Raw genomic sequence first — 13,805 nt, 5'->3', positions numbered from 1 at the left:
TTCAAAAACATCAGCTTGCAAGTGTTGAAGAAACTTCCCAAGAAGGATGTACTCCATCTGTAAAAGTGCTGATTTCTGCAAAGAGAGATTTCTTCCCAAATCATATTTTATGTTTAGAGGACAATAAAAAACCCTTCTTTGACACATACTTTTCCAGAGTCCTCACCATACACATTCAGAACAAGATGATACAAAATTGTATTTTCAAGCCAAGCCAAGTCTAGAATTCTTTCAGAGATGACTAATGCCAGTCTAAGGCTGTGCCAATGATTGCACAACAGTTGTCAGTGATACATACACAGAGATATTATTTAACAATTCCCTAATTGAGAAAACTTCTCACAGGGTAACAAGTGTAATAAAATCCAGTTCAGGGAGCTCCTACTGGAATCGCAGCACCTAATTTTAAACACACTGGATTTAAACGACCCATAAAAATAAAGGCTACATTTTGCAATGTATTATTTGACTGTCCAGCTGTACTGAAAATTATTTTCATTTACTATTGCCTCTGTTAAAACTTTCAACATTTCTGCTCCTCAGAGCTCTCACCTGGATTTTCCATACTAAGAATTTTGGGATTGTTTTTTTGTCCAATTCACGTCACGCATCTGTTTTGTTATTTTGTGCCTTTATTTTATTTTGCAATCATGTAGTTCAGAAAAAGCATTTCTCATTTCCTTTACAAAATGAATCCCTGTGGCAACCTAATTATATGTTACATTAGTATTTGTTGGGCCCTTAATTACAGTACCAACACAGTGCCACGGACTTGGATGGGACAACTGGAAGTTCTTTACCTGTCTCTTAAGAATCAAAGACCAAATGAATAACCCACAGCCCTTTCCTTCCCCATGAAAGAGAAGTTTATTTTAATCACTATGCTACAAAAAACCCTCAACAACTCAAATCCTATCAAAGCAAAACATAATTTTGAAGCATAATGCTGAATCACCAAGATTATTTCTACAGTCATGGTAGAGGCACATGGACAAGTAACTGCAAGGCATCCTGATGTATTAATGTGCAAGGCTTTACCACACAGTATTTAGGGATAAGGATTACCTTATACTGTGGTAATCTGTGCTTACCCTTCTTTCTTTTATCCTCATGGAATTTCTGCGAAGTCTGAGTGCACTGTCACCTTCCTTTCACATCTATTTTTTGGTAAAGGATGCTCCCCAAGAGCAGCCAAGGGCTTTCATGACAGTAAAGCACCAGCACCTCCGGGCCTGGAAGGACATGGGTCTAAAACATCCAGCAGGTGACAACTGATGCTGATGGTAGCAGGAAACTAAAAGCTATTTCCAAAGGATCTCTGAACAGTCTTTATTAAGTAAAAAAGGTGTGAACATGAGGGCTCCTGAAAGCCCAGTACACCTATCACTTCTCAAAAATCTATCTAGATTATCATATTTCCCCTTTAAAAGGCCATTAATGTAACTGGAAGAAGGAAAACCAGAATGCACTAAAGGGAATTTACAGGAAAGATGAAGAGAGATTATTTACAAGAGCATGTAGTGACAGGATAAGGGGAAACAGGTTCAAACTCAGAGGGAAGGTTTTGATTATATATTAGGAAGGAATTTGCTACTGTGAGGTTGGTGAGGCACTGGCATAGGTTGCCCAGGGAAGTTGTGGATGCCCCATCCCTGAAAGTGTTCAAGGCCAGACTGGCTGGCCAGCCTGGTCTAGTTGAAGGTTCCTTGCCCATGGCAGTGAGACTGGAGCTAGGTGATCCTCAAGGTCCCTTCCAACCCAAACCATTCTATGTTTCTATGCTGGAAGAGCTGAGAGAGTGGGAGAGTGGTTTTTCCAGGACAGCAGAGAGGCTGGAAATGGAAAAGCATCAAAAGCAGCAGTCGGACACATCAGAGCTGCCCAAAAACCCACAGACACCACAGGCAAAACTGTGTCCTGGAGGCTCAGGTTGAAACAAAGCATATTTGTTACTCCTATGGGTCAGTGCAGCATTAGTAGTCACTTGCAGCACAGACAACATGTGTACGTATCAAAAATCGCTAGTGTTAAATGGCTTAACAGAACAAAATTTAAACATGTTCGTAGAAATTACTGACATGCTCATATGTTAATAGACTAAATACTGAAATAAAATGCATGTTTTGTCTAAATAGGAGCTCCTGACTGAATACTTCTCTTGTTCAAAATCTGCCAGAACAACACAATAATAAAACCAAAAGGATGCAAAGTCTTCAGATTGTATTCAAAAGTTTAAAAAGGCACAGACACTTCACTGTAATTTCTGAATTTTATCAGAGTTCCTGTTTTTTACTGAAAAACTGAAAAAATATTTTTAAGTTCTGGCCAGGTCACCTTTATGGCTGCTTCCATCACTGAGGTACTTGAAATAGGACTTAAGTGGGAAAATAAATAAATCTTCAGAGAGCAAAAATGGAAAAAATAGAAATAGTGGTTTCAAACTTGCATCCAGACTTTCTGAAACGAAACCTTCAAATTACACCCTCTGTTTCTTTCTCTTTTTTGTAAGACTGTGTCATGAGAAGGGTAACAAAGCTGGAGAAGGATCTGGTGCATGGCTCCTTACCAGGAGCAGCTGAGGGTGCTAAACCTGGAGAAAAGGAGGCTCAGGGGAGACCTCATCGCTCTCCACAACTCCCTGAAAGGAGAGTGTAGCCAGGAGAGGGTTGGCTTCTTCCCCCAGGTAAGCAATGGCAGGACAAGGGGAAATGGCCTCAAGTTGCACCTGGGGAGGTTCAGGTTGAATGTCAGAAAAAATTTTTTCACTGAAGAAGTGAAGATGGGGATGGGGATGGGATGGGATGCCCTAGGACGTGGTGGAGTCACCATCCCCAAGAGCATTCAAAAAACACATGCCACTTGTTTCCGAACAAGAAGCTACACTTTAGATCTCTTAAATTAAGTAGTACTCAAAATAACTGAATTACATCTCAAGTCATCACGCCATTGCATTCATGATAACCAATTTCAGACCCATTCATTCCTGTACAATACAAAATCTAAAGTACGAAATATTCCACATCATGTTCCTGGTTACTACAGTTTACCACTACTCTTAAAAACACAGCAGTTAATGCTCTAAGTATGTTAGCTATATTAGTTTTGGTCACTCGCCACTATTTTTCATGAAGTATGTTTTAAAAATACAGGCTCAGCTCTATCAAAAAATAAAAAAAACTCCCTTTAATGCTTTTTTGCCCTCCACCATGGCTAGCTAACAGAATCTCAAAATATTAATCTGACGAATGTGCTACTGTAAGCTTATGAACATATATTGTCACATTAGAAATATAAAACAATACCATAACTAGCTAAATATTTTAATTCCAGGTCTGCAAAATTCTATTAATGTCAAATATTATTTGTTTTTATAATATAAATAAACTAGCTTAGGCTGTCACTCACTTCTTTTTATTCATTTTTTGTCTTACTGTGTGCATCTCACACAAAGTGAAAAATGTCTATTTAAAGATAAGTAAAAATACCACAGTATGTAACGTTTTCATGTCAAAACAATTACATTATTATATTCTGAGTTAAATAATATAAGACAGGAAAACATTTTGATATGCATTCAACAGTTGTAATTCTTGCAGGATCAAACCAACTTCATCCAAACCTGTTCCTGCCAGATAAAAATAAAATACTCCCAAACCTGACCCGCTACCCCTTGTACCCATCTCGGTCCCCTCCCAGAAGAGGGACAAGCCAGGAAATAAAAACTTCCTTCTGTAATTTTTGTTTTTAAAGACGGAACCACATTTCAGCCTGTCACAGATGACTTATCTGGTCTCAAAAGCCAATCACATTAGACTGAAACATGAAATTTGGTAGTTGGATTGTCAGAATGGGATCAGCCTCAAAATAACTACCAAGGTCACAGAAGAAGTGACCTTGAGTCTCTTTGCTTAGAGAGGGACTTGAAAACTGCAAGTGGAGGCTCTGCCCACGAGACAAACAGGTATTTCTTTTCTGGAATACGTACTCCAAACACTGTCTTGTGCACTCCTTACTTTCAAGGCAGCAACACCCATGGGTTCTTCAAGTGCTCAACAGCCCCTGCTCCTAAACAAATACATCAATTGGGATTGATTGATACCACCACAATTTTCTGATATAGATATGGCAAAATGTAATACTCCTTTATGGAAGGCAGTATTTTTTATTTAAATAAACCAAATTTAAGCTGCATTTAGACACTTATTTATCTTATACTGCATTTTTATACATTTATAATGAACCATTTTTGTGCCCCCTATGGAATAAAACAAAATTTTTCCATTATGCTATTCTCTACATGGCTTACTAGTCCTTAATAAAAATAAGAGATTATCTCCATCCATTTCTTAGAGAAAAGAGCACAACTATATTTTCATAACGTATTTGATACAAATCCTTTGTTTGTTGAGGATACAGAAAGATATTTCAAAAGAAATGTCTCCTGTGCAGTTATTATACTTCAGTAAGTATAATAATTAACATAATTTTATTTGCAGCAATAATTTAAATCTTGGAGATTAAATAAGGCTCCTGTTTTCACAAATGACTCCATGCATTTCTTTTAATGGTCAATATAATTTAAATGGGTTTGGAGACAATTTCTCTTTAGGACTCATATATTTAGGAGATGTGAGTTGAAGTAATTACATTTAATATCAAGAAGATGACATACTCAGATCAACTGCAAACCCAGGCCAAATTTGGGAGCTAAGAATAGCTTTTGGCAAGTGTACAAAAAAACCCATGCCTTATGTAACAAGCACAGAACAGTTACACTCTGCTACATGAGCAACACATATGCGTTCCAAAAGGTGTTCCAAAGAAATTTCAGTGTCCCTCTTTCTTCACGTTTCTTTTTCATCATATCCCTTCTGACATCAATTACAATTTTATTTCTTTTTATTAGTATCACAACTAGTGATCACTTTTTAAAAAATTATCCCCTTCATATTTAATCTGCTTTCTGCTACTGAAAGTATAGTGCTTAGTGATTTTAATACTGTGACATAATAAATAAATGCTTGCTGTCATAATGCATGTGAGAGAAATCTGATGCCATTTTGATATATCACAGTGCTACCTGTGATGAAAAAAGACCACCAAATCTAACACTTTACAGTACTTTTTTCATTCAAACTACTACAGGCAGCACATGATTTATTTAGCATATAGAAAATATAGTTACTATCTTCTTTTAATACAAGGACAAAAGAACCATTGATTGTCCTGAATATTAATTCTACTCTTCTATAACGTGCAGCAAACTATTTTTGGTTTTAAACTGCATGATTATACAAATTTATAAACAAGAATGTGCAACAGTAAGTAATAAAACAACATACAGACATAAATGCATATCAATACAAGAAAACAATTTTTTCAAAAGCAGTTTTATACAATAAAAGAAATCTCTGGACCGTGAGAAATCAGCTGCATTCCCTTTATTTTTTGTGGAGTCAAGCTTTGACTCCACATATATATGGCCATAAACAAACTTTCTCAAATATATTTATGCCTGACATCAAACACCTGAAACAGGTACCTTCAACCAGAACACAAACAATGTTACAAAGGTGTTCATTCAAACCATGCAACTTTCTGGATGTTTGACTGCAGAGTCTTTTAAATTTAAAGACATGAGGTATCACTGGCAAAAGTTAAGAGGCTCTAAATTTGCAGGGAACACAGTTGAGTTCTCCAACCTCATATCAAGGCAAGTCATAATTAAAGACATGGAAGCCCCTCCATAACCCTGTCAAACTCTACTGCCCACGGGGAAGGGGAAAAAAGAGTGCTGGAGTGAAGTACAACATTGCAACACCATCTTCAGTAGGTCACTGGTCTTTTAAATAATCTCTAGTGAACAAATAAGATTTCAGAAAGTTTTTAGTAGATAATTACACTTCCTGATTTTGTAATTAGTGGAACTACATGTAATTACATAATAATTATGACGGTAATTACGTAATTAAGATGTATAATTATGTAGTAAAAAACATTATGGAAATAAAAGCCATCAACTGTATAAGCACAATACATTTTTAAAAATAAATTCTGTATCATCTGTTTAAAGCTACCATTTTCCTCAAAATATCAAAGTGATTATAAGCCATCACTGGCAAGTTCTAAAATACATTTCTTATGAGACTTAAAAATCATACAGATAATTGTATCTTTAAAAAAATCTCTTTAAGCCTTAGCTTTACATTATCTTTCTGATGTCTAGGCAGACATACACTGAATGCACTTTACAGAGTTAAATTGTTTACATTTATATTTCCAATTTCTACTAAAATAATTTTTCAGAAGTAGCACTGATGTCAAAATTCTGGTAGCTAAAACACAGGAATTTATAACTTTTTTTTTTTAGTAACATCATCTCCATAAAACTTTTGGGTCTTCTAAAAGGAAAAACATGCTAGTTTTGCACTTTTCTCTGTAGAAAAGAGCAAACTGCTATGAAAAGCTGTAGTCACTTAAATGCTGTCGTTTCTGACTTGCAGCATACAACAGCAGAACTGGACCCCATTAAAAAAACACAATCAAACCCAAACTCTACCAAGGAGATAAAACAAGAAAGACAAAGGTCTCCAAAACAGAAACGTCAGTGTTTCAGACAGATAAGAAACAGTGAAGAAAAAACTGTTTTAGAAATATTTTCTGTTTAGAGAAACTCACAAGAGGACTGATAAAGGAGGAGGCAGATTACACCAGAGTGATGACAGCACTGCTTGGGCTAGAGATAACAATTTGACTCGCACCTATTCATACTTCAGTAGGAAAAGATCCTGAAGTACATATGAGAGGGTATTTCTGTTCACTTTTTCTACATACAAAAACCCATGGTCAGATAACCATTCCAATTTATGAGGAGTGAGAAATTAACTACGCTACTACTTCATCCTATCTGCAACATTAATACAATGTGCAAGGAAAAAAGTCGTCATTAATCAAAACCCTTTTTTCAGTGGTCTGAGACACAGTAAAGGCACTCCTCCCATGCCTCAGATTTTCTACATTGTAGACATATTATAACTGTTTTAACTTGTTACTTCTATTTTTTAACTCATTATTTCTATTTATTTCCTTCACAAGTAGAGAAATTAACTCCAAGAGAAGTGTACCAACCCACTATATTTTGTACTCAGAGAAAGGGTTATGGAAGTGTACACTGTTAATGGGGTTTATTTAGATTTTGTAGGTTTAACAAAAAGACAACATGAACAGAAAGAGATTAGAGGAAACATTACACTTAAGATCTTAAAAATGGCCAATGCAAGTAAAAAAAGGAATGATCCATTAGGGGAGGATAACCTAATATTTAAATATAATCTAACTGCCCATATATTACATCAAAAGGCTCAAAAACCCTATTGCAAATAATTTTCAGTAGGTTCTGCTTTCAAAAATGTTAGATTTAAAAATACTCAAGAAAGAGTGACTCAAATTTTTAAAAATATGTTCTCAAGTCTTTCTCTTCAAAACAACACATTAAGGAAAAATGAACAAGCTTTTGAAGAAAGACTCAGATTAAATTCTTGAAAATGATTATTTTACAGTCTCTTCAAAACAACATGACTGGAAGACAAAGTACTTGACAGCAAATGTGCAGAGGAGCTTTTGTTTGCTTGGATGTGGAGATCACTACAGTGAACTGAAGTCTTAGTGATGGTGCCTAGAGATGTGATGCCATCAGAAATGTTTTGTTTGTTGAACTGTTCCTTCTGAAAAGAGACAGGCCAGGTTTCAGCTGCTGCCATCCTACAAATAAATGCACACAACACAGGTGCACCCAGACAATTTATATTATCTCTCCTTTTCATCCACTGGAATGCACATGTAGAAAACTGTATCCCCTTTCTTAACTATTTCAACAAGTACTTAGCTGTAGTCTTCTGTCTGTATACTGATAAAAAATGTGGCAAATTGTTCTGATTTACAAAATGTCTTCTATTAAAAAAAAATCACTTCAGTCTGCTACTTGACACACAAAGTTATGAACACACTGAGGAAAAACACTCACCACTGAACTGACAGGATTCACACAAATATTCAGAGCTGATTTTTTTTTACATCTTGGTCTAACAGCCCAGAAGAGTTTCTTTTTTCCCAACATAATTTTTCAGTTTATTCATCCATAAAGTAAACTAGGGATTTTTGATATTTGCATGGAAGGGTGGAGTGAGGTGCACACAAAAAGCTGTAATAAAAGCATGAAAACATCTTTTGAATATACATTTGGTTTTACAAAACTGCAGCCTGTAAGTGTGTGATCAAAACATATTTATATTACATTCTATTTCCACAAAGTAGCATATACTTCAAAGTTGTGCATGTCCCTGCTGCACAGGAATATTTAACTGCTTTTCTCAAAGTTATCTTCCTCCTATGCTCATTTTCTTCTGCTTATCCATTAAGAGTATATACTGAGATTTTTCAGAATCAAAGTTCCACAGGTTGTTAAATATATTCTGGAAAAGAATCCACCACAGCAGCTCTGCAATTTCTGTCTCTGAAATACTTAAATGTCTTGCAAACATTTGCGACCTTCCCTCTCAGAGAAATGGGACAGTTGAAGGGCAGTAGCTTCCAGCCCTTTTATACACTGTGGAACAGAAAAAAATCTTATGACAAATATCCCACTTCTCCAAAAAGATCATAGCACCATAAACGGCCTCAGTGATACTAATGCATTGTAAGTAAGTAGACTGCAGCATCCTTATGTTTTATTTGATGCCAAATGATGTCAGGGGAAACTGAACTGGAGACATTGGTGCAAGGCGTAGTAGTTGTAGTGACTTTATGGGGGCTCCATTTCTCTTCACTTTCAGAGGTTTTCATTTTACTGCAGTAGAAGCAAAATGAAAACAGTAGTATCTTTGAATATTTAACAATACCGACGTTTGAATGGAATAATGAGATAAAGATTACTACACTCTATTCTGGTACAAATACATTGGTTTCCATTCTGAAGCTGACACACAGAGTGAGCATACTCCTCATTTGGGTCTCAAATGCTCAAAATCACTGGTAGCTGGCCCATCCTTTTTCATCTATATGAAGAGAGGATGTTACTACTTTGCTGCTCCTGCTGTTTTTTACTGCTCTCCTTGTTTACCTAAGCAGCAATGTCTGATTAAACTCACAGCCCAGTGTCAAAAAAACTGTCAGAAAGTCCAGAAAATATGCTGAGTATGTTAGTACTCACAATAGAGCATTTTTTTCCCTTTCCAGATTAAAAAAATAATTGAAAACAAAACAGCCCTTCTAGTATTACTGGTATCTTAAATCAGGGCTTTGGGCATAGCAATCATCAAAATTAAACAGAATTAACCAAAATACTCAAAATTAATTTTAACCTAACTGTGCAACTGTTCCTAATTTAGAAAGACAACCCAGAATTTTCAGAATTTCACTTTTTGTAGCATGACAACTAAGAACCTTGCACTGTATCACAATGTTAACCTATCAAATTGTATCATCACAACAGACCTTAAACTTTCCAGAAGTTTATCCTCCAAACATCTGGACAAAAGACCCACCAATATATCATCCAAATATTCCTGGGTGGTATAGTTAATTGACAGGTAACTTTACCAGTCACTGAAACAAGAAAACATCACACAGACCAGTCATCTTATTCTTGATTCTTACAGGGAAAAGATGGAACAATAACTATCTAATGTTTACAGTAGATCCCAAATAAAACATGGGTGAACGATGTTGTAGTCACCACACTGGTATCAATAAGCAGAAGAAGAGTCTGCAAAACATATTAATTAATCCTTTTGCTGTATTCCTCTGTGGCAGGTCCAACCTACTGAAGGTCTATAAAAGAAGAAAAAGAAAAAAAAAAAAGAAAACAGAAACAAAAACAACCCCCAACAACCAAACACACAGAGAAGTGGAAAACTCTCCTTCTGCTCCTCCACAAAACAGGTTAGACTGCAAGAGACTTAGAATGCAGTATTGCATGTTTTAAATGTGTAACACTCTCGAAGAGAACAGTGTATCACCCATCGTGCACAGAAAAAACTTCAGAAAGCAAAATTTACCTCAGACACCAAGACCAGCTCTCTACAGTAAGTACAGTGAGAACACCAAACTCCATAAGAAACTGCTTGTACAACTTGCCAAGTTGCAGAACCTGCATTACCAGGGGATTTTTTAAATTTAGCCCATCTGTAAAAAGTAGGTTGTGGTGTTGATCCTCTTGCAGGGAAAGGAAGCAGCTTGGATGTCTTTTTGCACTCCCACTGATTTCACAATTATTATTTTAGATTCCATTTCAATAAATAGTATGGGCCTTCAGTATAAATAGCTGAACAAACAAAACCTGCTCTGTAATTAAGATTCTGTATCTTGAAGAGGCAAGAACAGAAAATACAAGTGAACTAGTAGCAAAATCTCAAGGTTCTGAATGAGACAAGACATGAATTCTTTCAAACTACAGTGGAGAACAGATTTATATATTCAATCTCTAGCCATCGCAACTTTTGTCTTTTTATAGAAGAACATTCCAAGATAAATAACAACTAAAGCTGATAATAGGAATAAACAGAATCTACAAAAAAAGAAGAACTGGTGTTTAAAAATTCAGCAAAAACGGCAATAAGAGGTAGAAACAATGAAATCCATGCAATTTGGGCTTCAAGAAAATGACCCAAAACAAAGCAAAAAAACCCCGAAGTACAGTCAAGCAATGGTTTGGACACATAAGAGACTAAAAAAATACCAAACCTACATTTAAATTTTGCTACCATTTTTGATAAAGGCACTGATCACAGATCAAAGACAAAATGGCTTGTGAATGATGTCATGGAAACAAAATCTTTTTAGGCTACAAGGGAAAATAAACACTAGCTTCATGTTATAAAGGGGAGTTCACTAGACTTCTATTTTAGACCTACAACAAAAATGGTACGTGAAAATGATTTAATCCTACACAGTTTAACATCAAGTGTACCACATCAGTAAAATACATTACTAGAAGACAGAGGACACTGGTATCTATAAAATAAAAAGGTGTCACAAATAGCCATGGATAATTATTGTCAAATTCTGCATATACTGTAGAAAGATATCTTCCTCCCAAAAGAGATTTGGAGGATGGGACAGAATTATTTGTAAGTTTACCATACCCACATAGCCAATTGCTTTGAAGATAATCAACTGTCAAAGGAAAATTAAGAGATTTAATTTATCTGGCCTTGACTCCTGCTGCAACACCAAGGCAGAAATCACTGGCTTGCTGAAGAAGATAACATAATAATTTTCAAACAGCTATGAAAAAGGGAAAAATACACCATGCTGAAAGGTTAACTGCCCAAGAGAAGAAAGTCCTTCTAGAATTCTCACAATTCCTTAAGAATTAGTCTGAAAACTAATTTTATTGAACTTAGCGGTCAGGGTCCAAGAAACATTTTCCCATTAAAGCAGAAGGTGGTAAATTATGTGAATTCAGAAGCCACAATACTATTTTTCAGAGAGAATTTATTAACCTTGAAGTCCACTATTACAAATGAGATTAAGCAGTCAAAAAATAATGAAACACGGAAAATTAAGTAAAACAAATGGCATGAACCTGAGATATGGATAAACCCGTGATGCTGAAATGCCAGGAGGAAAACAAACCTGCTCAAACCTCAGGATTTCTATCATTACCTCACTACAAATTAATGGTATGAACAGTGATGAACAGGACATAGGTGGCTCAAGAAAGCACCAGAAGATGTAATTCCAGTAAATATACACAGTGTATAATAGTATATTCCAGTGTACAAGACACTGGAGAGATACTATCTAAAATACCACATAATTTCTAGTTTTTCATACTCCAAAGATTAATTCAAGCTAGGAAAGACTGCACACAAATGTGCTAAGAGGAAGAATCACACAGCAGAGACCAATTATTCCTAAAGAAAGCCAAGAGTGTCTCTGCCTTAGCTACAAAAAAAAACCAGAGATGTCATCACTGTTTCCAAAAGCATAGCACAGAACATCAGGGAGATGATGTTGTAAACAAATAAACCTTTAGTGAATGGCCATAAAATAGCCACAAACAAGTTAGAACGTGAAAATTATAGTGAATTTTTAGCCATCACAGATCAATAGGCTGAAACACACTTTGGAACAGCAGCAGGAGAACCACACCTCATAGGTTGCCAAATGAAGTTCCAGAAACTTGGAGTCCTGAAAAATGCAGTGAAATGCTGTGGCAGGGGGGTGGATGTGATCACCCATGAAGTGTTTTCTACTCTTATGTCCTTATGCTAGGTGACAGATCTACACACAGACTGGTTTCAGCCATCAGTAGCATCCACTCCATAACATTCCTTCAGTTCATCTCTGAAGATTTATTAGACTAACAAGACTACACACCATGACTTCTTTAAATGTATAAAGCCACAGTGAAATGCAAGCATCAGAGTGAATTCACTGACTTAGAGTGATTAGGAGAGCAAATGAGAATCTCTGCAAGAAGAAATATAAGTACAACAGGCCACAAGCAGCCTGTTTGCTTATTTGAGCAGATTTTAGGTAAGAGGTTACAGTTACATACGTGGCTTATCACAGTAAAATTTAGAAAGACTGAGTTTTATTTAATCTCTTATCACCACCCAGTAACTTAACTGCAGAATGCAGGGCAGGGGTGGGGATGATTTTGACAGCAGAGCAGACATCAGAACACAGACAGTCCCAACAGCAGCACCTTTTCTCCACAGGCATTTCCCAGATCCGCAAAGGGCACAGCCAAGTGGTGGGACCCAAACATGTCTTTTTCTCAGAATTCCAAGCATTAGCCCACTCTCAGAAATATTCTTCAGTCAGCTTGAAAATCACTTAGCTGCACAAAACCCATTGATCTGTTACGGCTTAGAAATGTTTTACTTCAGAAATGTTATGGTAATTGGGAGAAGAGAAAAAGATCTTCCTAAGATCAGGTTAATCTGTATTTTATTTAAGAGAGGTTGGAGACAAGTAGCATTACTGCTTTTCTGGTGCCCTCATTTTTCTCCCTGATAAAAAGTGTTTCTTCAATACTAACAGCTGAATGTAAGTTTTAATTATGTACATATTTTAATTAGTCTATTTAGTAAAGCTAGCATGTCCTTCAAGAGAAGAGATTTCTCTAAGGGTGCAACACACACAAGAAAAGCACATTTTCCAAAACAAAGTCACTTCAAAAGAAGAAAGGGGACCTATAATATATTCTTAAAGTGGTGAACTCTGACTGAGCGCATTTCCCTTTGTAGGGGATTCCTAAATTCATATTTTCTTCTGTTTTCTGTTTTAGATTATAGCCTCATAGTTCAGATTTGAAGAGTCCAGTAGGTCTAGTGTCTAGCATGCGAATTGCTTCTAAACCGTAGTTAATTAATTAAAAGTTTTAAACATACCTTTTTCTTCCTCAGTAACCACTTTATCCATTGCGTAGTCCACATCAAAAATGTATCGGTAGAAGCAGAGCTGAGTGTACAGGGCCTTATCAGAATACTGTAATGTAAGAAGATAGCAATTAAAAATCCAACTCAAAAGTGTGTCTTCTGCACCCATTTCTAAATCCAGTATTAACAAGTGATTATTTCTATTTGGTTTTCTTCCAACAGTTCATGTGTTCTATTCATGTCAGCTTTATGATCAGTATTGTGCTACAAAGTGTCCTTAATGCATCTCTACACTTTTCCTCACAATTTACACCAAGCACTACTATGAATCAACTAAACTTGTAAGTTCTTACAGAAACTTAAAGTGCATTTATCCATTCTTACACATATCACAATGATGCCTTAGCAAGAAAATGA

General features: G+C 36.0%; 1 protein-coding gene across 2 annotated transcripts in view; it reads right to left on the bottom strand.

Annotated features, from left to right (window-relative positions):
• The window catches only part of POLA1 (DNA polymerase alpha 1, catalytic subunit), a 184,703-nt gene that overhangs the window by 27,059 nt on the left and 143,839 nt on the right, over window positions 1-13,805 (bottom strand). For both annotated transcript variants that reach the window (XM_062488096.1, XM_062488097.1), the window contains one exon: window positions 13,401-13,497. In XM_062488096.1, coding sequence (XP_062344080.1) covers window positions 13,401-13,497 — 97 coding nt within the window. The remainder of the gene's footprint in view (window positions 1-13,400; window positions 13,498-13,805) is intronic.

The sequence above is a fragment of the Cinclus cinclus genome, chromosome 2 (genome assembly GCF_963662255.1).
Source record: "Cinclus cinclus chromosome 2, bCinCin1.1, whole genome shotgun sequence".
NCBI lineage: Eukaryota > Metazoa > Chordata > Aves > Passeriformes > Cinclidae > Cinclus > Cinclus cinclus.
This window is presented reverse-complemented; position numbering and strand designations above follow the sequence as displayed.